The 25,489-nt window shown below is 44.2% G+C and overlaps 1 protein-coding gene across 1 annotated transcript in view; it reads right to left on the reverse strand.

The window, feature by feature from the left end:
* ppef2b (protein phosphatase with EF-hand domain 2b) overlaps positions 1–18,936 on the reverse strand; it is a gene marked incomplete at its 3' end in the record, with an annotated part of 32,697 nt that extends 13,761 nt beyond the window's left edge. Inside the window, exons 1-11 of the mRNA XM_084324987.1 lie at positions 18,808–18,936; positions 17,331–17,385; positions 16,374–16,549; positions 14,846–14,960; positions 14,271–14,317; positions 13,978–14,144; positions 9,016–9,052; positions 6,468–6,617; positions 5,923–6,306; positions 3,270–3,455; positions 42–184 (exon numbers count right to left, since the gene is read on the reverse strand). Of these exons, the coding sequence (XP_084181113.1) occupies positions 42–184; positions 3,270–3,455; positions 5,923–6,306; positions 6,468–6,617; positions 9,016–9,052; positions 13,978–14,144; positions 14,271–14,317; positions 14,846–14,960; positions 16,374–16,549; positions 17,331–17,385; positions 18,808–18,876 (1,529 nt within the window). The 5' untranslated portion in view covers positions 18,877–18,936. The remainder of the gene's footprint in view (positions 1–41; positions 185–3,269; positions 3,456–5,922; positions 6,307–6,467; positions 6,618–9,015; positions 9,053–13,977; positions 14,145–14,270; positions 14,318–14,845; positions 14,961–16,373; positions 16,550–17,330; positions 17,386–18,807) is intronic.
* Positions 18,937–25,489: the final 6,553 nt, after the last annotated feature.

Below are 25,489 nucleotides of genomic sequence, written 5' to 3' on the forward strand. Positions count from 1 at the left end.
ACATATTTTTAGAAATGGGTGTCATTTCCCTTCTCTCGTACCTCTGTCTGAGTGTGAGCTCCAGGCTGGTCCCGCTGGCCTGGTACTTAACGCAGTGCGGGACCAGGTCAGGGCCCAGTCTGATGTAGGCCCCTCTGTTGCTGTCCACCTCGTAGTAGTTAGACGCCGAGAATATTGTCAGCACCTGAGCAGCAAATCCCCAATCAGTAAATCTCAAATATTTAATCTGACTGCACTGTTTTTACTGACGGTACCAAATAATCAATCAAAATATTAGATTCAAATTAGGGATGCTCGATATTGGCTTTTTTACCGATACCGATATTCCGATATTGTCCAACTCTTAATTTCGATACCGATACCGATATCAACCGATACCGATATATGCAGGGTTTCCCCCCAAAAAACGGAATAATTTCAGGTAACTAATAATTTCACTGGATGCATTCAAAAGGCTTTCTAAATGTAAGCATTATCTGTGCAAAATATGATAATTAAAAAAGTAAAAATTAACATTACATATCTCTTGTTGTTGAATTAAACCAACATGCATACTTTTGACAATAAATAAAATACGAATTGGTTCTTACTTGCTTGCCTGGGTAAATAAAGGTTAAATAAATGTTAAAAAAAAAAAAAAATTGTTATTTTTTTTTTTTTTAACCGATACAGATATTTTCCGATATCACATTTTACTGCCGATATCGGCCGATAATATCGGTCGGCCGATAATATCGGACATCCCTAATTCAAATGTATTGTCATTATAGAGCACAAGTACAGTACAACGAAAATAAGTCAAACCACAGTGCAAATGTAACAGTAAAGTTAATAGTAATATGCAATGTACAGGTGATTAAACTGGGTATAAAATTTCATTTTTTCATTTCAACCTTTATTTAGAATCGTAAGCTTCTGAGGTTTCCCTCATTTACAGAAACGACGATTGTACAAAATGTAAACAGTACATAATACAAGCAATATTTCACAGAAAATTAGACACCAGAGTAAATAAAAAATAAAAAACTTAAAATAATTAAAAAAAGATCAGCTAAAACAGTTACAGGTAGTCACGCAATGGTCTGAATCTGACGTCATACGTTTAAACATACCAAGGGAAGGGAGAACCTCCAATTTCAGAGAATTGAAGGACATTCCATGAGTTGGAGGCATCAAAGGAAAAAGCTGACTTCCCTAGATCAGAACAAACTTGAGGGACCCTAAGAACCATCCAGTAATTCCATCGAGTTGAATAGGTTCCAATATTCCAATCTAACAGTGAAGAGATATAAACAGGTTGTTTACCAATAAGGGCTTTAAAAATAATTAAATACCAGTGCTTGTTGCGCCTTTCTGTAAGAGAAGGCCAACCCACCCTATCATACAGGACACAATGGTGAGTATCATATCTGTCACCACTCACCAGTAATAAACCTAAGAGCTGAGTGATATGCAGAATCCAGAGGTTTAATAATTGATGCCGCAGCATGCCTATAAATTACATCACCATAATCCAAAATTGATAAGAAGACTGATTCAACTATTATTTTTCTACTAAGTAGAGGAAAATTGGATCCGTTTCTGTACAGGAAACCAATTCTCTGTCGCAGTTTAGAAGCAAGATTGTCCACATGGAACTTAAATGTAAATTTCTCTTCAAGCCACAGGCCAAGATAATTATACTCAGTGACTCTCTCTATACAAGAGCCACTGATAGATATCCGCACATCATCAAAGTTGACATTTCTGGCTCTTGAAAACAACATAAACTTTGTCTTACTAGCATTAAGAACCAATTTAAGACTAGCAAGGGCATCCAGTGTAGAGCATAAAAGGAAAGTTGCAATTTCTCAATGGCCAACTGTACAGAGTCAGCAATACAGTACACAATTGAATTGTGTCATCAGCATACAAATGGGAATGACATCCATACAAAGAAGAAACTATCATTAATATAAATTGTAAAAAGGACAAGACCCAAAACTGAACCTTGTGGCACACCTTTAGTCATGGCCAAAAATTCAGATTGGGCTTGACCTAACTTCACACCCTGCCGCCTAGAAGATAGATAATCCTGAAACCAGACACAGGCATTATCATCCAACCCAATGTTAGATAGTTTCTTTAGAAGTAAGTAGTGATCAACTGTATCACTACTAAAATATGAATTAGTATTACTGAGTAATAGTACTAATCAGATGTATACAGAGTTGTAGTATTAATGTATAGTAAGTCATACTGACCAGCAGCATAACCAGTAAGGGATATGTACAGATATAGATATAGTATCTACAAATATGTAAAAAGGATTACATACGGTAAGAATAAATATATATATACAGGATATACAGAATTATTGTACATGCTACCATGTAGAGTCGTGTGGGTTATATGTAGGTGTATTGTATATAGAAGGATATATGTAGGTGTATATAGAAGGATTATATGCAGGTATATTCAGACAGATATGGATATATATACGCGGTAAATCTAGATATATAAATGTATATATACCGACCGTATATACAGCACTATTGTACATGCTATCATACATTGGAGATCAGGCCCGGACTGGCCATCGGGAGCACCGGGAGTTTTCCCGGTGGCCTGCACAGATACAAAAATATATATAGATATATAAACTTTTTTCTCTGCCACAAAGGGAGCCGCATGTGATTGGTGGAGGTGGGATCATTACAAAAAAAAATCCATCAAAATCAGTGTTGTTGCTAATCATTGACACATGCTAGCCTGTAATAATCCCCCCAGAAAAATCTACTTTGCATTTGATATATTGAAAATATAAATAAACATGTGTTTTTTTAACAATAATTTGTGATGCCATCACAAACACTGGCATTTAATTAAAGGGTACAAATACAAAAAATTCCTGCACCAGAATGCAGGAAATTAAGTCGTTGTAACAAAACAAAAATGTTCATGGTGGGGGACCCCCAGAGACACCCCCTGACTGGGGCTATATTTCGCACTATATTTCCTGGCCCGAATGATTTCCCCAGTCCGGCCCTGTTGGGAGGTTATTTGAAAATATAGGCTGTAGGATAAACAGTTGTTTTAACCCTTTCACTACCAAAATGGTTAACCCTTTCACTGCGACAATACAGAAGGTTAACCCTTTCACTGCCACACGACAAAGTGTTAACCCTTTCACTGCGACAATACAGAAGGTTAACCCTTTACTATCACACTACAGACGGTTAGTGAAAGGGCTAACTAGAAGTCTTCCGCCCCACGTGCTCACTGCTCACCTTGCGGTTGTGGCAGAACTCGTAGCCGTCCTGTTTGCACTCGTGAGACCGGATGAGGAGCTGCAGGTGGTGTTTCCCGAGCACCTTGTCGGTGACGTCCGGTCCCCAGTAGCAGCCTCCGCCCCGCACCTCGTTGGCCCTGCAGCCGTCCTGGGGCATGGGGTCACTCCAGAGCACGTCCACGATCTATAAGAGCCAGAGGAGAGTGTGGCACTGAGGAATTTCATCAAAAAGCCCTTATATATCAAAAATGTGTAAAGTCACTAAAGTAACTAAAGTGCTCCTGTACCAGAGCTGTATACGGGTGCTCTATCTCTTTTTCTATTGAAATTATCCGAATAGTTGAAAAATAAATCCCTCCCACCTCTTCCACCAGAGAAATAGCCCTTAATAATAAGCCCCTTGACATGTACGTACATTAGCCCTTTCACTACCACTGTATTGTTGCAGTGAAAGGGTTAACCATTTGGTAGTGTGGTAGTGAAAGGGTTAGAGTACATCCAATGGGGCTGAGAGGCTTGGGATGTTTTTGGCCTGAAGTGGTATGAGAAACACCTGCTATTATCGTCCTAATTGTCCTAAAATAATATCCATTATATGTAATTGATAAGCTTACTTACTGAGACCTGTGGTAGAAGTTTGTCTGTCTTCCGAGCAAGCCGGGCTGCTACATGCGCATGGGGTCAGTCCTTCTGTATTTCCAATGCTTGATTCTTTTCTCAGGCTGACATGATCGCCTGGAACTATTTAGTTTCTGGAAGAAGCCAGTGTATTACTACACACTGTTGGCGTGAGAGAAGAATCGAGCATGGGACGCATACCGACTGCTGTATTCTGGTGTGGATGGTTAGAACTTTTATATTATTTGCCATTTTCTACCTTTTTTCTCCCATCCCTCAGTTTAGTCATTATGCCAATTCCCTATGTGTATCACGGTCCTGGTCCTTTCACTATCCTCTGTCAGTCTGGGGAGGGTGTAGACTACCACATGCTATCCTCTGTCAGTCTGGGGAGGGTGTAGACTACCACATGTCTCCTCTGTCAGTCTGGGGAGGGTGTAGACTACCACATGTCTCCTCTGTCAGTCTGGGGAGGGTGTAGACTACCACATATATCCTCTGTCAGTCTGGGGAGGGTGTAGACTACCACATGTCTCCTCTGTCAGTCTGGGGAGGGTGTAGACTACCACATGTCTCCTCTGTCAGTCTGGGGAGGGTGTAGACTACCACATATCTCCTCTGTCAGTCTGGGGAGGGTGTAGACTACCACATGTCTCCTCTGTCAGTCTGGGGAGGGTGTAGACTACCACATGCTATCCTCTGTCAGTCTGGGGAGGGTGTAGACTACCACATGTCTCCTCTGTTGGTCTGGGGAGGGTGTAGACTACCATGTGCTACCCTCTGTCAGTCTGGGGAGGGTGTAGACTACCACATGTCTCCTCTGTTGGTCTGGGGAGGGTGTAGACTACCACATGCTATCCTCTGTCAGTCTGGGGAAGGTGTAGACTACCACGTGCTATCCTCTGTCAGTCTGGGGAGGGTGTAGACTACCACATGCTATCCTCTGTCAGTCTGGGGAGGGTGTAGACTACCACATGTCTCCTCTGTCAGTCTGGGGAAGGTGTAGACTACCACGTGCTATCCTCTGTCAGTCTGGGGAGGGTGTAGACTACCACATGCTATCCTCTGTCAGTCTGTGGAGGGTGTAGACTACCACATGCTATCCTCTGTCAGTCTGGGGAGGGTGTAGACTACCACATGTCTCCTGTCAGTCTGGGGAGGGTGTAGACTACCACATGTCTCCTCTGTCAGTCTGGGGAGGGTGTAGACTACCACATGTCTCCTCTGTCAGTCTGGGGAGGGTGTAGACTACCACATGTCTCCTCTGTCAGTCTGGGGAGGGTGTAGACTACCACATGTCTCCTCTGTCAGTCTGGGGAGGGTGTAGACTACTACATGCTATCCTCTGTCAGTCTGGGGAGGGTGTAGACTACCACATGTCTCCTCTGTCAGTCTGGGGAGGGTGTAGACTACCACATGTCTCCTCTGTCAGTCTGGGGAAGGTGTAGACTACCACATGCTATCCTCTGTCAGTCTGGGGAAGGTGTAGACTACCACCACATGCTTCCTCCGATACACATGGAGTCGCCAGCCGCTTCTTTTCACCTGACAGATAGTTGCACTGGGAGAGCGTAACGTGTGCAGAGGTTCATGATATCTCCCCCAGATCCCCTCCCTGCTGAACAGGCAGTAGACCAGTAGGGGTCGCTGTTGCAACGACCAGGACTCATAACTCACGGCTTCCCACCCAGGGAATTTGAACCCCGGGTCTCTGTGGATGGTAGTGTGTAGTAGAACTGTTTGCATGTTATGGTGTGGTGTGGATTACATCTTTATGTCATTTATTTTATTACCAGAACCCATGTGCTGCCTCTCTGAAGCTGACTGTCTTGCTTGGAACATGGCTGGAACTTCAACCGCGGGTCTCAGGAAATCAGCTAATAACGATGCATGGATTACACTTCTGGCAAGTGTTTGATCACTTTATATCCAAAAGATCAGCAGAGTAGGGTAGGGATCTGTTATGTGAGAATGAATTAAATCCAATGCAATGGAATCTCCTCTAATCTGCTTCCTTTTCTCCTCCTCCCCACCTGTTTCCAGTCATCATCGTCCGTGTCCAGGTTCTCCCCCATAGAGTCTGGGTCCGAGTCCAGGGAGTGCGACTTCCTCAGGTCTGTGTAGGACTGGTGATTGAACCCGGCCAGCCTGCGCCTCTCCCTGATCTCCTCCTCCACAGAGGAGCCCACCTGGCCACTCAGGCCGTGGAGCGAGGCTAGCGAGCGGCTCTGTGAACTCCGCCGCGGGGGGTGAGCATGGACGGGCGAGCCGCAGTCGGTCAAAGAGTGGAGCCGACGTTGGCCGTCACACGTTGCCCAAAAGACCTGACCGTCGGCCTCGGAGCCCTGCTGCCCCTGAGGTCTACCGTCGCTAGCCTGCTGCCGTCTCCGCCTAGGAGGTCTGAGGGCCGAGACATACTATGCACATTCACAGACGGAGAGATAGACAAACAGACAGACACAAACACACACTCTCACACAGTTGATTTTGTCAGTGAAACAACAACCCCCTCCCCCTGGATTGCTGCTTGTAAAGGTCCCTAACACTCATTTCAGTGTCAGTAGTAATCTCCTCTTACTTTGTGCCTGTCCACCCGAGCGATGACGCCGAGGTCTGTAGTGTCTGAAATACCTCCATGCACAACCAGCACCTTTTGGTCGATCACTGTGGCCAGGGGCAGCCAGCTGAAGATCTTCTGGATGAGTTTCAGGATCTTCTTGCCATGAACCTGCAGACCAAGTCAAGAAGCATGAACCTACAGACCAAGTCAAGAAACATGAACCTACAGACCAAGTCAAGAAGCATGAACCTGCAGACCAAGTCAAGAAACATGAACCTACAGACCAAGTCAAGAAACATGAACCTGCAGACCAAGTCAAGAAACATGAACCTACAGACCAAGTCAAGAAACATGATGAACCCACAGACCAAGTCAAGAAACAGGGGCATCAGTGTGAGCGTCACACGCAACAATGATAATCCTGAATTAGACAGTGTTGGATTATCTCATTAGACAGTGTTTTTGAGCTTTTAACACTAGCACAGCCATGGAGAAAATGTCACTGATTCCCGCCGGGAACGGGTCAGATGACCCGACAGCTTATATGAGAAATATGAGAAAAATAAACAGTGTAAACTATATAATTACCTCTGAATATAAAAAATATGAGGTTTACCACAATGAAATGTAGGTTTGAGTGACATAAAAATATATATATATTAAAAAATATATAAAAAATATATATATTATAATTTATTTTTTTATTTATTTTGGATGGAAGACAAGACAAGACAAGAGTTTTATTTGTCACGGCATACAAGTATACAATGAAATGCGGGTGGTCTTGCCCGCAACGATGTGCAATACAGTGGTACAACATATAATAGAATCCATAATCCAATAATAGAAGAGCCACACATTGACAGGCCACAGAGACAAAGGGAGGGAGAGAGTGAAAGGGAGGGAGGGTCAAGGAGGGAGGGAGGTGGCCGCTCAGCAGAAATAGCTGAAATAATGTTATAATTCCATTTTCCTGAAGTCATTTTGAAATTTCAGAAACCGTGCCAGATAAAACGGGTAAAGTTAGGAAAAGTCATTGAGTGACAGAGCTGGAGCTCGACCGAGTGACGAGGATACATTTATTGAAAATGCCTAGGGGTCATTTGACCCCTTGTCGGCTATGCTAGTGTTAAGGGGAATTGATACACAGGGAATATTGGGGTTGTTATCATCACCTTGCATAATCTACTTTATGCCCTGGCAGCAGCAGGAGTTAATCCACTGCCAGTCTGTTCCAGCTTTCCAAACCCACATGTCTCCACAGGGGGTTGGGCTGCCTCCCTGGTTCTGTTGGCATGAGGAAGGAGGCTATAATCCCCTCAGCCCACAGGGAGAAAGAGCCACATCACGCATACTGAAATAGACATGATCTGTAAGTGGCCCCTGGGATAGTTATATTTATACTTTTCACTAGACTGTTTCACTAGAATTCTGTTGCTAGGGAACAGTTTGGATCCAAATGTATTACCTGTCAACTATTGCATTTGCAAACATTGCAAAAGGAAATAAACGTGGGTCCTTTTTTTAGACTGTTATTGTTACTTTGAAGCCATCTATACAGATCAGACTACTACTTGACCGTACTCCTAAAACACACCTCACCCCTGCCCACTTTGACCACCTAGGATGGCTTAGAGTAGACGACAGAGTACAGCAACTTGCAATGGGCCTGGTCTACAAGATACACTACACGACTAAGGTACCCATGTACATGTCAAAATACTTCCCAAAGGTCAGTGAATACCATGACCACAACACCAGAGGGAGCTCAACAAATCATGTTAAACCCAGATTCGGCTCAAACAAGGGACTAAACACGTTTAGCAATTATGCCACATTAATGTGGAACGCCCTACCCACAGCTGTAAAGGAATGTGAATCACTACCCACTTTCAAAACCACTCTCAAGGAGCACCTACGGGAGACTGCAATTCGAAACTGGCCCCTGTAAATGTCCTAACCCAACCCCCTCCAATGTACAGTAAATGTCCTAACCCAATAATACACGAGACCCTCTTCTTGGGACCAAGTAAGGTTTCGTCGATATTCCAATGTACAGTTTCCCCCCCCCCCCCCCCCACCTCACCTACCCAACCCCACCCCCCCCCACCCCACCTACCCAACCTCCTCCAATGTACAGTTTCTACGTCAAATGTATGTACTCTCTTTTTTAGACGCTTTTTGTATCACAAACAGTACTGTATTTGTAAATCTGGTATGTCATAAATGTATAGATGTAGCAGTACTGTATTTGTATGTCATGTCATATATGTTATGATGAATTGAAAATGGGGGACCCTGATGTAAACAAGACGGAAGTCTTTCTCTGGTCTACATCCCCTTAACAATTGTGTGTAATGAGCCGTACTGTATTGTACCCATTCTGCAATCTGTTAATAAAGTTTTCAATCAATCAATCAATCAATCACACTAGGTAGACCATCTATACATACTAGGTAGACCGAGATAAAGGCAGAATTAGACACCAGATTCCAGTATGGAGATTAGGATAGGCTGACCTTGTCTAATTATTGTGTTAAACAAAGCATCTTAAAACAAAACCTACCCTGTATTTTCCCAGAACTTCTTTTGTGAAACCATATCTGGAAATAAGACAGAATGAATGGGCAGATTAGGTTAACTTCAGGTTAACAATGTAAAATATCTTCTAGTTTCAGCTCAGGTTAACAATGTAAACTATCTGCCAGTCTTACCTCAGGTTCTAGCATGCAACGGCCCACATGTGGGCCCTCTTGAGGATGATTTGCCAACCGGCACTTTGGCGACCTCTAGCGGCTCGGGGTGCATATTTTTTAATACAATATATATATCGAATTAAAGCCCTATTGTTGCCTGTTGATAGCCCTTTCTCGAGTTACATGCCGATATGTGAGGTGTGCGCCAAAGTACACAGCAGAGTCAGATTACCACCCCCGACTCCCGGGGCTCTAGCTCCGTCAATCATTTGGTGATCTCGAAGATTATTGGACAGGGCTGTAGCCAATGAGTGTGGCTTTCCAATGATACCCCAGGTGGGGATGCACGAATCAGGAATCTAGGTGAAAAGTCACGAGCGAAAACGAAAGGTTATGACTATAACCTAGTTATATGAGTACTGGCTGAGCGTCTCGCTCTTCGCCATACCGAGATATACCTCATCTCCAGTACCTACTGTACTTCATTAACGAAAAAAATTCACCCATGCACTTGACCAGGCCCCTATAAGACACCGGACATGGTCATACTCGCCCTTCCTCGGGAAAAAGTTTCCATCATAGAAAAACCCAACCAAGGGACCTCAGGGCACGCTAAGAGCGAGACGCTCAGCCAGGACTCATATAACTAGGTTATAGTCATAACCTTTCGTTATATAGCGTACTGGCCAATCACGTCTCGCTCTTCGCCATACCGAGATATGGGGCAGAGCAGACGCGTGGCCCGACAAATGTACCCCCTGAGGACCCGCAAGCCCTACCACCAGGGGGGAGGGGAGTCCCATCCACCCGCCCTTCCTAGTGAAGAGGGGGCGGCAGTCAACTCCACCAAAGTGCAAAAAAGAGGGAACTAGAGACCCCTAAAAACGCACAGCACAGGCGGGACCACGTGTGACACATCACCCCGTGGCACACACCCACACACCCCTGCTAACCCACCGAAGGGCGGGACGCAGGGGAGGTCCCAGACCTCAGAACCGCCTGGGAGACAGAACCCCCAGTCATGTCCATGAGGTAAAAACCTAACGAAGGGACCCGGGGAGGACCAGGAGGCCACAGCACAGAAGTCCTCCACCGAGGCCCCCCCTAACAAGGCGGCAGAGGCCGCCACTCCACGAGTGGAGTGCACCCTGACACCCCAAGGGGGGCCAGTCCAGCCAATGTGTAGCAAAGGGCAATGCCCTCGCACAACCAATGTGACAGGTGCTGTTTGGACAGTGCCTTACCAGCGCAAGAGCCACCATAACAAACAAAGAGCTGATCGGTAGCCCTGAAGTCCTGAGTCCGACTGAGGTAAACCCCCAAAGCCCGGACGGGACACGACAGGTGAAGGCTCGCCTCTAACTCACCAGAATGAGGAGGCGGATGAAACGCCTGAACCACATTATCCCTGGAGCGAAAAGAGCTCCGGATATTTTTTGGCACGAAGACTGGATTAGGCCTCAGAGTCGCACCGCTATTGAATAGACAAGCACTCAGGCCGCACCGAGAGAGCACACAGCTCACCCACACGCTTAGCGGAGGTGATGGCCGGCAGGAATGCAGTCATGTAGACAGCTGTTCCAAAGACGCCTGCTCAAGAGGCTCAAACGGGGCCTCAGACAACCGGCCGAGGACCAGTTGGAGGTCCCAACTCGGAGACAGAGAACGTTCCACCGGCTTAAGACGCCGAGCGCCAAGCAGGAAACGCTTCACAAGAGGGTGGCTGAACAACGTAACGCCCTCAAACCCCACATGACAAGAGGATATAGCCTTCCATGGGGCAGGTCCAGCATGGGTCTGACACCCCCCTCCCGATTTTCGGGCACCAGAGAATACCGGGAGGAAACGCCACGCATCGCGTCCTCCTTTGGGACCACGCCGATGGCTTGCTTCGCCCACAGAGATTGGATCTCGTTGGCCAGAGCTGTCACTGCTAGTGACCCTGACAATAGGGTCTGTACCAAACCTGAAAACGGGTGGGGTTGTGTAAACACAAGTCCCCGCCTCAGCGTTCTCTCCATCCACCTCGACATATGGTACTGCTGTAGCCATGTGTGATGATACTCCCAAAACGCACCCACCGCCATTTGGCGCTGGTCCTCTAGGAACTGTAGATAGGCGGCCCGGTCCCGCCCGCTGTGCGTAGCCAACCCTGGACCCGCTAACCGTGCGAGCAGAGCGTTCCGTGGAGTCGGGACATCGGACCCTGACACTACCCACGAGGCAATCGCACCCAAGGGGGGACCCCGACAGAAAGGGCCGGTTTGATACGGGAGAAGCTGACATCATACTAGGTGACAAAAGCTCCCCCACTGAACACCCCTCCAGCATGGACAGCTGAGGAATTGTTCTACAGCTGGACATGCAAGGTGTGAGGCCCCCACACTGCCCGATAGGGTGGGTTCCTACACACCGTAGCCCTGCAGTGATATTACTACCACCCAAATCACGCGCGCCTGCCAGACCACTGCCGGTCTTCCGGGAGTGGGAGGCACTAACGTGATACCCGGCCTGGCAAAGGCGAGGTCGGGGGAACCCGCACTGTTTGCCTCAAGAGGTCTCGAGCCCCCCTGCTGACAACCTTTGTAGTTGACAGACGTAACACCAGGCTCAACCAAACACAGACGCAGAACGTGTGGCGTGGGAGCCGCTTGACAGCACAACATTCTCACGGACAGACCCAGTCTCAGCCATCAACTGGGTGTCAGCCCCTGTCCCCATGAGAAGCGAAACGTGGGGCCGATTGCGCTTCATTGAAGACACGCGACCCGCAACCAAAGGAAACAAATCAGAGCCCTTATCCCGCTGGTGTTGGGGGGGGAGTGACCGGAGAGCGAGCTGCACACAGCTAGACGGCGATGGTTTTTTAGGGCGTGCTCATCTAATGTAGCCGATCCCTCGGCCGCCAAGGCTGTCGGCCTTGCGGTCACCTGTTGATGTTGTGCCCAGGGTACCTCAGGTGGGGGAAACATGGCCGCTGGTTGAGGGCCTCACCACAGCCGCTGGCGAGGCTGTGCTCTCACCTCTGGCTGCGTGGTGTGAGGCGGTGTGGGGCCTAGATCAAATACCGCCCGCACTCCTGCGGAAAGACCAAAGTCCCTCTGCGGAGAGGGGAGCCCTGAGGAGGGAAAAAAACGTCTCACCCCCTCAAAGGGAGACTAATCGAACCAAGATGTCTGTAAACAAGCGTTGACAGCATCCTAGCCCTCCCTGCGGTTATAGCTTGCGGCTAGGTCAAAGCTAATAACGTCAAAACCTTGCGCGATGTTTCGACGTCGGCTGGCCTTCAAGGCCCCGCCACCCGACACCATTTTTGACAGAAAAAACAGCAATTCGAACAATGTTACTAATCGCTGCTAATTCTATACCGTGGCGGTATAGGCTTAACAGCCCACCAGCCACCCGCCGGGCCGACTCACATCATGGCGTCGGCCGGGCGGGGCACTGTTCCAACATGCCAGAGGCAAAGGACTGATGCCACCTGCTTCACAAGCACGGAGCACCAGTGGTGGTTGCAACCAGCAACCTCCACTGTGGTGTGCACCCATGAAGGGGTTAATGAATAAATTAACTAAAACTCCACCAACACACTGCAGAATGGGCTAGCCCATACACACAATGTTAAGGGGATGCAGACGAAAGAAACACCAGTCCCGCACACCATTCATAAATTCACAAAAAGCACACCAGCGCTAGGCCTCAGCCCATTCACCATTGAAAAAGGTAAACAAGCCCCCGTCAAAACTCCCAACAGTAGACACCGATTGACCGTCAGCATGAATGGTTAAGAGGAGGGAAGACCTTTTTTTTTTAAAAAGACAGCCCTCAGTGGGGAATCAAAAGAACAGTAACCCAGCATCGTAGCATAGCATTAGCCGCGCGCTCCAGGATAACCCCAGATATCCTGCCCCTTGCGCCAATACACAACTCGGTTGTCTCACGGGACAACAAGCAGTATCACTAACGGCAGCATTGTTATGCCTAGTGGCGCAGACCCTACCTGGGCGCGACCTAGCCACGACAGCTAGCCGCCGCGCGACGTCCCTCGATCCGCTGTCAGAAGATGAGGAAACCCCAGGACAGGCCCGATGCGCTGTCAGAACGTGCCGAGAAGATTCCAGGGGCTGGCAAATCTCCGGCGAAAACCCAACATTGTTCAATTTCTCTCTGCATATCATAACAACTAGTTCATGGAATGCACTGCAACGTCCATGATGGAAACGAAAAAGAGGAAGGGCGAGTATGACCATGTCCGGTGTCTTATAGGGGACACTGGGGCGGGGCCTGGTCAAGTGCATGGGTGCATTGTTTTCGTTAATGAAGTACAGTAGGTACTGGAGATGAGGTATATCTCGGTATGGCGAAGAGCGAGACGCGATTGGCCAGTACGCTATATAACATGAAGAGAAAAAAAACAGAATTAATTGAAGTCTATGCGGAAAAGGAAACCAGGAACGCAACACAGTTTACCAAAATCGCTCCTAATCACTCATTTCTGAACATTTCTGAACATTTCTGAAATTTGGACATGTACTACATAAGACTTCAGGCTATGGACCCAGGGGGTCTTTTCAGCCATACCAATTTTTGGGGAAATACTACTTCTGGACTACTAACTACTACAGAAAAACGTGAGTAACAAGTTTTCTACAACTCAAGTTCAGACCTATGTTACTCTATTTCTAGTATTTTGGTTTGCAAAAAAAGTATGCAGTCCTCAAAAATGAAAACTAAAATTACCACTTTTGGGGGCGATTGTTAAGAAGTTAACAATGTGAACTATCTGCCAGGTTTACCTCAGATTAACAATGTAAACTATCTGCCAGGTTTACCTCAGATTAACAATGTGATCCTCATGGTTCCCTCGGTTCAGATGGACATCATTGGGGTAGACGAGCAGGAAGGCGAACAGGATCAGCAGTATCTCCAAGGAGTTCTTGCCACGATCCACAAAGTCTCCATTGAAGACGTACGGCCTCTCAGAGCAGGGCAGGCCGTTCTGAACAGTTTGAAATGTCACAGGGATGTTGATCAAAGGAAAGGGGGCTCTCCTTTATAGAACACGTGTTATTATGCCACTAGCCCACCAGCCTGGGATTAGCCCGTCAGATATCTGTGTACAAACCTTGTAGAATATCAACAACAGATCCTCAAGTTGTCCATGTAAGTCTCCTGAGGAGAAGCCAGAATGAAGAGCATGTTCAGCCAAAGACTCATCCCCCCTCTCCCCGACACACCACAAATTGCCTGGGCCAGTCCTTTATACCGGCAGCCATCAGGCTCTACAACCAAGGGCTCGGACGACCTGTCAGAACTATCGCTGTCAGAACTCGGGACGTGAGAACTCATATCCACATGCACTCATTGTACTTTTTAGTATTTTAGTATTTTGTACTTTTATATTGTATTTTATATTGTATCTATAGTGTATATAGATACAGGACTGTGAAGCTCTGTATCCCCCCTCCCCCCCCCATGCTGCTTTGACACCTGAATTTCCCCAAGGGGATTAATAAAGGATCATCTTATCTTATCTTATCTATAGAAGGAAGTGACGTTAGCGATGCGTAGCAGCTTGTCAGCATGGCCAACAGCAAGGAACATTAATTTCCTTCCAATCAGATATTCAGAAAGAGTAAAAAAAAAAAAGAAAAAAAAAAGAGACGTATGCTAAGGTCCACTGTGTAGCGTTAACGTTACCACATATGGTGATCTCCTTGGTGTGGCAGGTGGAGACGTGGTTGATGTTGGGGAGGATGCGCAGCACCTTCCAGGTCTCTCCAAGAAGCTGCAGGACATATCGAGGGTGGAGCTGCTACTGGGAAGAAGACACGTGGAGGAATGAGCTGAAGGTGAAAACTGAGAGGAGCAGCAGGTCTCTTGAACATTTTGAACAACCGTGTAGTGCAAGGTGAATAGAGATCAAATGGGCATTATCTCACAAGTGTGTGTGTGTGTGTGTGTGTGTGTGTGTGTGTGTGTGTGTGTGTGTGTGTGTGTGTGTGCGTGTGCGTGCGTGTATGTAAATTAGTGCACGTATGTTTGTGAGTGTGTATGTGTGTTGGGAAAATTGCCTGTTGAAGCATTTGAGGGGACATTTGGCTGATACTTGTCATCTAGCGGTCAGCCAAAGAGGAAATCCCCCCCAGCAAAGTGAGACGTTAGGATTACATTTACATTTACATTACTGTAAGTCATTTAGCAGACGCTATTATCTAAAGCGACTTACAAGTTCTGTACAACAAGTCAGCAGGAAGGGTATAAACTCTGGTAGCTAAGGGTAAGTAACGTTGTTTGTCAAAAAGTGTCGAACTTGAGTGCTACAGTCTTGAGTGCTGAGTTGTATAAACATATGAGCACAGTAGGTAGGTAGTAATAATATAGGCAAGGTCGATTACTTAGTAGCAAGGGCCAGGCCCGGACTGGCCTGCAATAAAACAAAAAAATTATAATTATAATTATTATTAAAAAAAATTGTGCCCGCAGTCAGGCCACTGAACTTAGAAGCAGGCCGGGCCAGTGTTTCTAGTTGTGGCGGCGGGATAGTTAGATAACCAGGTGGGGAACAACCAGGAGATCACTGCGACAGACGGTAACGCAGTCTAAACTCACATAAGTCTCTCTCTCTCTCTCTCTCTCTCTCTCTCTCTCTCTCTCTCTCTCTCTCTCTCTCTCTCTCTCCCTCTTGCACACACAAAGGGAGCCGCATGTGATTGGTGGAGGCGGGGCCATTACAAAAACAAAAAATCCATCGAAATCAGTGTTGTTGCTAATCATTGACATATGCTAGCCTGTAATAATCCCCCCCAGAAAAATCCACTTTGCATTTGATATATTGAAAATATTTAAATGTGTTTGTGTTTTTTTTCTCAATAATTTGTGATGCCATCACAAACACTGGCATTTAAAGGGTACAAATTCTTAAATTCCTGCACCAGAATGCAGGAAATTAAGTCTTTGTAACAAAAAAAACTCCTGGTGGGGCTATATTTCACACTATATTTCCTGGCCTGAATGATTTCCCCAGTCCGGCCCTGGCAAGGGCTACTCTTGAAAGTTGAAACCTGTCCAGGTAAATGACAGCATCACTGTAACATGCCTGGATGCAACTCTGGGTCTTCTGGCATGAGAAGCCAAGCATCTACTGGCTAGCCAGAGAAGAGAAGAAAAAAACTCCCTTGGCCAAGGGGAATACTAGGCTTCAGGCAGGGCTACATGATGTACTTACTTGCTTGAGCTTGAAGGTTTCAACCAGCTCAGATGCCCCACAGATGGTCATGGGGAAGATGAGATGGGGGCCGGTATAGACGTCCAGCACCTCGATGCTCTTGTAGCAAAAGTACCTCTCCCACTCGATGTCACGACAGATGTCGTTCTCACGGAAGATGTGGGAGATGAGATTTCCTAATGAAAGGGAGAGAGGATGATAGAAATATATACACAGAGAGAGAGAGTGAGTTATAGTAATGTAATGGTTAGGGTTAAGGTTAGTTATTATTACAGAATGCATGTAAGTCTATGTAATGTAATGATTAGGAATTAAGTTGGTTAAAAGGTGAGATGGGAATCTGTTGTATGGGGGCTGCCCACAAATGCTCAAAGCATCATAAAAGTAAATTGATAGAACATTGCAACTTGACTTGGAAATAGACAGTCAGATGGCCACCCAGTTGTTCTTGAAAGGTACACCGCTGTGTGTGTGTGTGTGTGTGTGTGTGTGTGTGTGTGTGTGTGTGTGTGTGTGTGTGTGTGTGTGTGTGTGTGTGTGTGTGTGTGTGTGTGTGTGTGTGTGTGTGTGTGTGTGTGTGTGTGTGTGTGTGTGTGTGTGTGTGTGTGTGTGTGTGTGTGTGTGTGTGTGTGTGTGTGTGTGCGCGTGTGAAGGGAATCCACATAGAGTATTTTCGTCAACAGAAATACAGAAATTACCATGGTTCTGGCCATTGTATGAATTATTTAACACGGTACAACAAGGTAAAAGTTACGTATCACCACAGGGACCACTTTTGTACTTAAATAATTCAATGGTATGCAATTTATACCATGATACCAATGGTAATATCACAGTATTTCTATAATTTCTCATCATCGTCGTGACCAAAATATGATGGAAATAACCATGATGATACGCTTTTTGTAAATAGCATAATGCTTTGTCCATAAGGACCCTGAGTGAAGCGTGTCTTACTCTCACTGCTAGCTGGGTTGAAGTGCTCCATGAGGTAGCCAAAGAAGTTGTAGAGCTGCATCAGGAGGAGAGGATCAAGTCAAATTCTATCTATACACAACCTAAATAAAACATGTCGATCCATGTATCTGGTTCATAGAAGGTTACAAATTAAAAAAAATTAAAAAAGAAAATCCACAACTTTAACTTTTTTTTGATTGAACCTTTATTAACCGGTAAATTAAGAACAAATTCTTGTTTACAATGACGGCCTGGCGAGAGGACAAAAGTTACAGGCAGACAGACAGACATGCAAACAGACCAACGTGGTCTCGTCAGAAAATTTAAATAAAGTACTTAATCGACCACAGGAAAAAAGGAACATAATGTATGCTATATTATATATAGATATATATGATTTATATGTATGTATAAGTAATATATTTACGTTTCGTATCGGCAAAAAAAATAACAATACAAAATAATAAAAGCATGATCGCAAGTCAAACTAAGAATGCTTGTGGTGGGGGTCAGTTCTCTCACCACTAGACCAAGCCACCTACCCTGATGGTAACAGTGTGGTTAAGGTTATGGTTAAAGTTTTGGTTAGTTTAAGGCAACAGTGTGGTTAGGGTTAAGGTTAATGTTATATGGTTAGTGGTAACAGTGTTGGTTATGGTTAGGGTTAAAGTTATGGTTAGTTTAAGGTAACAGTGTGGTTAAGGTTAGGGTTAATGTTAATGTTAATGTTATGGTTAGTTTAAATTAACAGTGTGGTTAAGGTTAGGGTTAGGGTTAACGTCTCTCTTAACGTTAAAATGAACCATAATCATAGTATTGCTGTGTTTGTATCAGGGTGGCTTGGTCTAGTGGTGAGTGCACTCCCCCCCCACCCACCCACCCACTGTGGTTGATACCTACTTTATTTACATATTTTAACCCTTTCACTACCACACTACAGAAGGTTAACCTTTCACTACCACACTGCAGACTGTTAACCGTATGTAGTGTGGTAGTGAAAGGGTTAGACCTACTCCTATCCAAGCTCCGGGAGGGTCATCAAAGAGAAGTCGCCTATTCTCAGTCCTTGCCCCATAATGGTGGAATGAACTACCCACCCCAGTTAGGACAGCCGAAACACGTCCAATCTTTCGCCGTCGACTAAAGACTCACTTCTTCAACCATTATCTGAATTAAAAAAAAAAAACAATAAAAAAAAAAAATCTAACCCTAACTAACTGTACTGTCATGCACTTGTCCTAATAAACTAACCTACACTGTAGCACTCAACACTTTGATGAACATTGTTGCTCAGCTGATAGAGTTGTGCCCTTCCTGATGGCTTGTCGTACAGAACTTGTAAGTCGCTTTGGATAAAAGCGTCAGCTAAATGACTAAATGTAAATGTAATGTAAATGTTAACATTCTGTAGAGTGGTAGTGAAAGGGTTAACATTCTGTAGAGTGGTAGTGAAAGGGTTAAGCGAGATGGGGCTGACCTTGATCTGGTCCTGTTCACCAGCGTACTCGATGGACTGGAAGATGTGCCACGTGCACCTCCGCCTCATCTCCAGGCGCGCCACATACTGACGGTACCAGCGCTGGATCAGCAGGGCTGCCCTGAAGGCTGAGGGAGGGAGGAGAGGAAGGAGGGATGGAAAGGGAAGAAGGAAGGGAGAGAGGAATGAAGGAAGGAGGGAATGAATGTTCATATGGTCCAATGTCTCCTTCCATCTCTAAAATATAATTCCACGCCATTTTATATACAGTATCAAGAGTAGAATACTCACCAGTGACAGCTTTACAGGTATAGCAGAAAACGAGAGAGGAGACAGAAAACCTCCTTAATTATGAATGATCTACAACTTAATATTATGTTGCCCAATGGCAATTTGGAGAGCAAAAAGTGTACGATGAATTTAAAACCAGGTTTACCTGGAACTGAGGCGTTTTCTAAAGAATGAGAGAGAGAGACAATAACATTGATCAAGTTAATGCATTCAAAGAAATCCATTCAACCCAATTGCAGCAGTACCTCAAATGGGCCTCTTTTGCATAAAACGATTCTAGTCAAATGTTTATAATTATGAGAGAAGGGAATGCCTGAAATTCTGTCGTACCTTTTTTAAATTTCTCCAGCTGCACTTTCTCTGATTTTGCGAGGCCACATCCCATGACCCTCTGGCTTTCACTGTCAAAGACACAGCAACACACATGACCCTCTGCTTTCACTGTCAAAGACACAGCAACACACATGGCCCTCTGCTTTCACTGTCAAAGACACAGCAACACACATGACCCTCTGCTTTCACTGTCAAAGACACAGCAACACACATGACCCTCTGCTTTCACTGTAAAGGCATAGAAACACACAGGCTGTCTCAATAAACTTTGTTGACCAATGCCTTTTGTATGAAATTAGAGATATGTTGAGTTTTGGTCATTATATTTTTTTTATTTAAGCAAAAACTCACGACAGGCCATGGTATATGGTTATTATATTACAGCTAAGCGTAGTTTGGCCCAACACAAAGTGGAGGGCTGACAGCCCAACATACTCACTAACAACTCTGGCATTCTTATGGAACTCTCTGCCTACTGGCTTAAAACTGGAGTCCAATGCCAAGGTCTTCAACAGAGGACTCAAAGTATGGCTGAAATCAAAGCGGACTGGTTTTGTTGTTTTGATCATGGACTCTTGTTCTGGTAACTATTTGTTCTGATTTGTTATTTTAATTCTGTATTATACTGTTCATTTTATTCTATCTTTTAGAAAAGCCTCAATGGACTGGTGTTGAAAACTAGCACTCGTGCTATAAACACGCAAAACAACACATCTGGTCTGTTCACTGTGACTGGTCCAATGTAGCTGTGGTGTCCATTTTAACCATCCAGGCACCTTTGTCGCAATTCTCATCAAATAGCCTTTTTTCCACGTGTGTTTGTGGATAGCGTTGGCTATATTTTATGTATATGCCAGGAAAGTAGCTCAGTATCACATCTTTGAGTCACATTACAATAATCCATGTTTTTTTTTCTTTCAAAAATAATGTTTTTTTAATACACAGCCTGTACAGTTTAAAATTAGAATGAATCATAAGTAACATGATAAAAGGATGGATGAGGCCTCCAATAGGTAGTTTGTGCATTTATTCAGGATTTTAACCATTATTTTCTTTAGGGTTACGTAACCCTAACCCCCTAACCCCCCCTAACCCTAACCCTAACCCTAACCTTAACCCTAATTAAAAAAATGGCCCTGAAAATCCTGAAAATGAATAAATATTCGATATGTATGGTGAGCACTGAAGTTAATAACAATATTCATGAAAAGAAATTGGAACAATACATGAAAAAGATATGTTTTACTGAGATTGCAGTTTCCGTCACTAGGGAGAAAGGTGGAGTTTTTTTAAGGTTGACTGGAGGGTTAAATAAAAGTTTTCATTCATTCATTCTCTTTTTCATCACAGGCTGCTGTTATATTGATTTCATTATTTTAATACATTAATTAGCCATTTATTGTGCACCCACTGAAAAACTGTGTGTCACACTCCACCAAAGTGTGTAAAAGGTGTTTTAGTGAATCTTTATAAGAGTAAAGTTGGACACTACATTGTGTGAATACTCACATGATATGTACATAAATGTTACATTTAGCAGGTCAATGTGTCCATCCGTCTTTGCCAAATCGGCTTTTCCATGTTATGATTATTTACAGAATATTTATTTTATGCTAAATGCAGTACCTTTGTTTTTCTGGACAATATTTTGTCATTTTGGTTATTTATCTTATTTAATAAACATACAAGACAAGCATATCTGTCCACTCACATTTTGAACAGATACCAAACATTTATTAATATGCACTTAATCACAGGTAACTATGGACAATCATTAGAGTGTGCCTTGATAGTCAAGTTGCATTAAAAGTCTTACTAAACATATCCATCACCAGAGCATCACCAGAATATCCCCATAGAAGTCTATAGTACAGTATAACGAAGATCCCACAGAAACCTTACCTGAACACGGTGCCTCCCTCTCAGCCCCGCTCAGTGCCTCAGCGTCTGTGAAGATCTTGCCATATGTCTCTTGAATGAGTGACATGTTGTCTTGAATGACAACTCCACTCACTTACAACTCCCCTTGGCTTGAACCGCGTGACCCACTTAATCAAAACAACACGATGCAAATGGATTAGGACTAAGCCTCACTAAGGCTGGCCTCCATCTTCAATACACGGATAAAGGTTTGATTGATTGATTGATTGACAATTTTATTAACAGATTGCAGAATGGGTACAATACAGTACAGCTCAATACACACAATTGTTAAGGGGATGCAGACCAGAGAAAGACTTTCGTCTTGTTTACATCAGGGTCCCCCATTTTCAATTCATCATAGGTTCACTTTATCATAGGTTCTGTTAAAGGCCAGCAACTGTTGTGGAACTAGGGGTTATGTTGGCCTAAGTTCAAGTCTTCATTATTAACTTGAACTATTCATATAGCTTCCGTGGTTAACTTAATATACTGTTATTCAGATATGTTTGATATAGTTCAGTGTGTGTGTGTCTGTAAAATCATTGTTGCATTTTTCTTTCTCAGTTCAGTCTCAGTGCTGCCCTACAATGTCCACACTCAGTAATTGTTAGATAAACGTTATTCGTCATACTGCAGAACATTTTGTTTTTGCTCTGTAGTTTCAAAAAGCTATATAATAATAATAATAAATAATATTATCTTCATTTATTTATTTCCTGCTAGTTAGTCTGTCAGTCTGTTTTTAGCTGCGACAAAGTAGCTACAGTAGTATAAGTCTGTCTGTCAGTCTGTTTTTAGCTGCGACAAAGTAGCTACAGTAGTATAAGTCTGTCTGTCAGTCTGTTTTTAGCTGCGACAAAGCAGCTAGTAGAAGTCTGTCTGTCTGTCTGTCTGTCTGTCTGTCTGTCTGTCTGTCTGTCTGTCTGTCTGTCTGTCTGTCTGTCTGTCTGTCTGTCTGTCTGTCTGTCTGTCTGTCTGTCTGTCTGTCTGTCTGTCTGTCTGTCTGTCTGTCTGTCTGTCTGTGAGTGGATGAATGAATTACTTTTATTTATATAGCACCCCTCACAGCACGAATGCACAGGGTGCTTTACACTACAGCTTAGTATATAAAAACAAAAACAAAATCAGAAATAAATGACAACAACAACAGACAGCAGTTAAAAAACAGTGAAACCAGATAAAAAGGTAGAATAAAAGAATTTAGATAAAATCATCAGTCACTAATTAAAAAACAAAACTATAGGAACAGTGAGGACAAGAAAGAGTGCCTATGTATGACCAAAGGCCTGTCTAAACAAATGTGTTTTTAGTTGTTTTTTAAAAGAGTTTTCAGAGGGGGCAGTTCGCAGGTCCAGGGGGAGAGCGTTCCAGAGCCTTGGTGCGGTCACCTCGAAGGCTCGATCACCCCTTGTTTTGAGCCTGGACCTGGGGACCACCAGGAGGTGCTGATCGGCAGATCTGAGTGAGCGGGTGTTGGTGTAGGGATGGATGAGTTCAGTGATGTAGATAGGGGCCTGACCGTGGAGTGCTCTGAAAGTAAAAGTGAGGACTTTGAAGTGAATTCTAAAAAAAGAAAAAAAGAAAAAAAATCTAACCCTAACTAACCATACTGTCATGCACTTGTCCTAATAAACTAACCTACACTGTAGCACTCAACACTTTGATGAACATTGTTACTCAGCTGATAGAGTTGTGCTCTTCCTGATGGCTTGTCGTACAGAACTTGTAAGTCGCTTTGGATAAAAGCGTCAGCTAAATGACTAAATGTAAATGTAAATGATGTACGAAAGGGGCTATCTTCCTGTTGAGATAGAAATATGCGTCAATTGCTCTGTAATTAAAAGAGCAGCCAGTTTTAGAAAAGATATCCTGGGATGTCCTGGGATCTATGGATTGGATAGATAGAAGTGTCTAATACTTCATCATGTGAAAATGGACTGAAGGAGAATTGAGGGGTGTGATCCACGGAACTCACACAATCAGTATCTATATCAACATTAAGATCAACAGAAAGAAGTCTGATATATTCTCTTTCAAACAGGTTCCCAGCTACTGCAAAGTGTTTATTAAATTCAAGACAAATGTCCCTTTGGCTAGAAATAACTAGGGCTGTCCCCGACTAAGGATTTGGATGGTCGACTAGGATTGGCCAAAATTTGCCGTTAGTCGACTATTGGTCGACTTTAAAAAAAAAGTATAATATCTTTAAATTTTTTTTTTTTTTTTTTTTATCACTCCATTTGGGCTGTGGGGGGTGCTTAATGTCTGAAGGAGTCGACTGAAGGCTTCTTGTCCTCTGCAAAAGCATGCAATTGGTCCACTGATGGATACATCTTGATATTTGTCTAGTCTAGTGTGTTCATTAGATGGGTGAAATCCTCTTTCAGTGCCTCTGTGCCTGTTTTCGTAGGCAGTTAGCCTCTGGTATCCATTAGCGTTAGCCACGCTTCTAGGCCTCTTTTCTTTTGGAAAGAATGATACAAAAAAAAATATATATATATATACATTTTTATTTTTTATTTTATTTTATATTCGACTAAGAGTTGGCCAGTCGACTACAGCTCCTTTCGACCGATTAGTTGACTAATCGATTAATAGGGGTCAGCCCTAGAAATAACACAATCATTGGGGCGCTCCAGTAGCACACCATATAGCGCGCGGAGTCGCGAAGCGGTCGTCCGGGGTTCGCTTCCCACACCCGGTGACCATTTGCCGCATGTCTTCCCTACCTCTCCTCCCGTTCTCCCTCTCTCCTCTGTCGGTCCTGCATGGCCAGAAAAAGCTGTAAAAATGCTCAAATAAATCTTTAAAAAAAAAGAAATAACACAATCATCAACACTAATATGAGCGGGTAGTGAATTAGAGGTCTTGTTTTTTTTGTATCCTCTTTTTCTCCGCCTGATTTTTCCAAATTTTCTCCCCATCCCAATTTAGTCGTTATGCCAATTCCCCCCCTCCCCTACCTGGTTGTTGTGCGCATGTTCTTCCTACTGGTCGGTACAAGGGAACCCGGAATCCACCACATGCTTCCTCTGGCAGCGAGGACTCTAATTGGTGAAGCGTAACACGTGGGAGGTCACGCTGCCTTCACCATTTCCTGCCTTTCGCTGAGCAGGCGCCCAGGGGTCCTACTAATCACCCCAAAGTACCAGAAAATACCCTAAAGTACCCCAAAATACACCAAAGTACCCCAAAATACCCCAAAGTATACCCCAAAATACCCCAAAGTACCCCAAAATACCCCCAAAGTACCCCGAAATACCCCAAAGTATAGCCCAAAATACCCCAAAGTACCCCAAAATACCCCAAAGTACCCCGAAATACCCCAAAGTATAGCCCAAAATACCCCAAAGTACCCCTAAAAAAACTTTGGGGGATTTTGGGGTATACTTTGGGGTATTTTGGGGTACTTTGGGGTATTTTAGGGTATTTTGGGGTACTTTGTGGGTATTTTCTGGTACTTTGGGGTATTTTGGGGTGATTAGTAGGACCCCTGGGCGCCTGCTCAGCGAAATTCCCTTTCATGATTGTATGTGACCTATTTTTTCCATTTCCTTACTCCTCACACATGCAGTTGTTAGATCTGACTGATACTGTGTGTTTGATATGAATGATGCTGTGTGTGTTTGATCTGACTGATGCTGTGTTTTTGATCTGACTGATGCTGTGTGTTTTATATGAATGATGCTGTGTGTTAGATATGACTAATGTTGTGTGTTTGATCTGACTGATGCTGTGCATTACCAAATGGAAATGACAGAACTGCTGAGAAATTTAAAAAAAAACATTTTCTAGGCTCAGGAATAAAATTTGAGCTTCAATAAATTCACGAGGACATACATATAGATTCACATAAATATCACTTACAAATTAGGCTTTTAATAAAGAAGTTATTAAATCATCAGTCAACATGGTATCCTTTTTCCTACTGAAGTTTACTAAAGGTTCCTTGGTCTTAGTGATGTCAATCTGTAAACAGTTCTAACTCCACTCAAACTACAAACTCAGCTCCCAAGTGAACACTGAACACAGTCCAGAACACAGAATCCAGAACACAGAATCCAGAACACAGAATCCAGAACACAGAACGACCCGACAAGGACTGGAGGGGAGTCTGCAACCTATGTACTCTCCC

The sequence above is a fragment of the Notolepis coatsorum genome, assembly GCF_963971535.1.
Source record: "Notolepis coatsorum genome assembly, chromosome: 11".
Classification (NCBI taxonomy): domain Eukaryota; kingdom Metazoa; phylum Chordata; class Actinopteri; order Aulopiformes; family Paralepididae; genus Notolepis; species Notolepis coatsorum.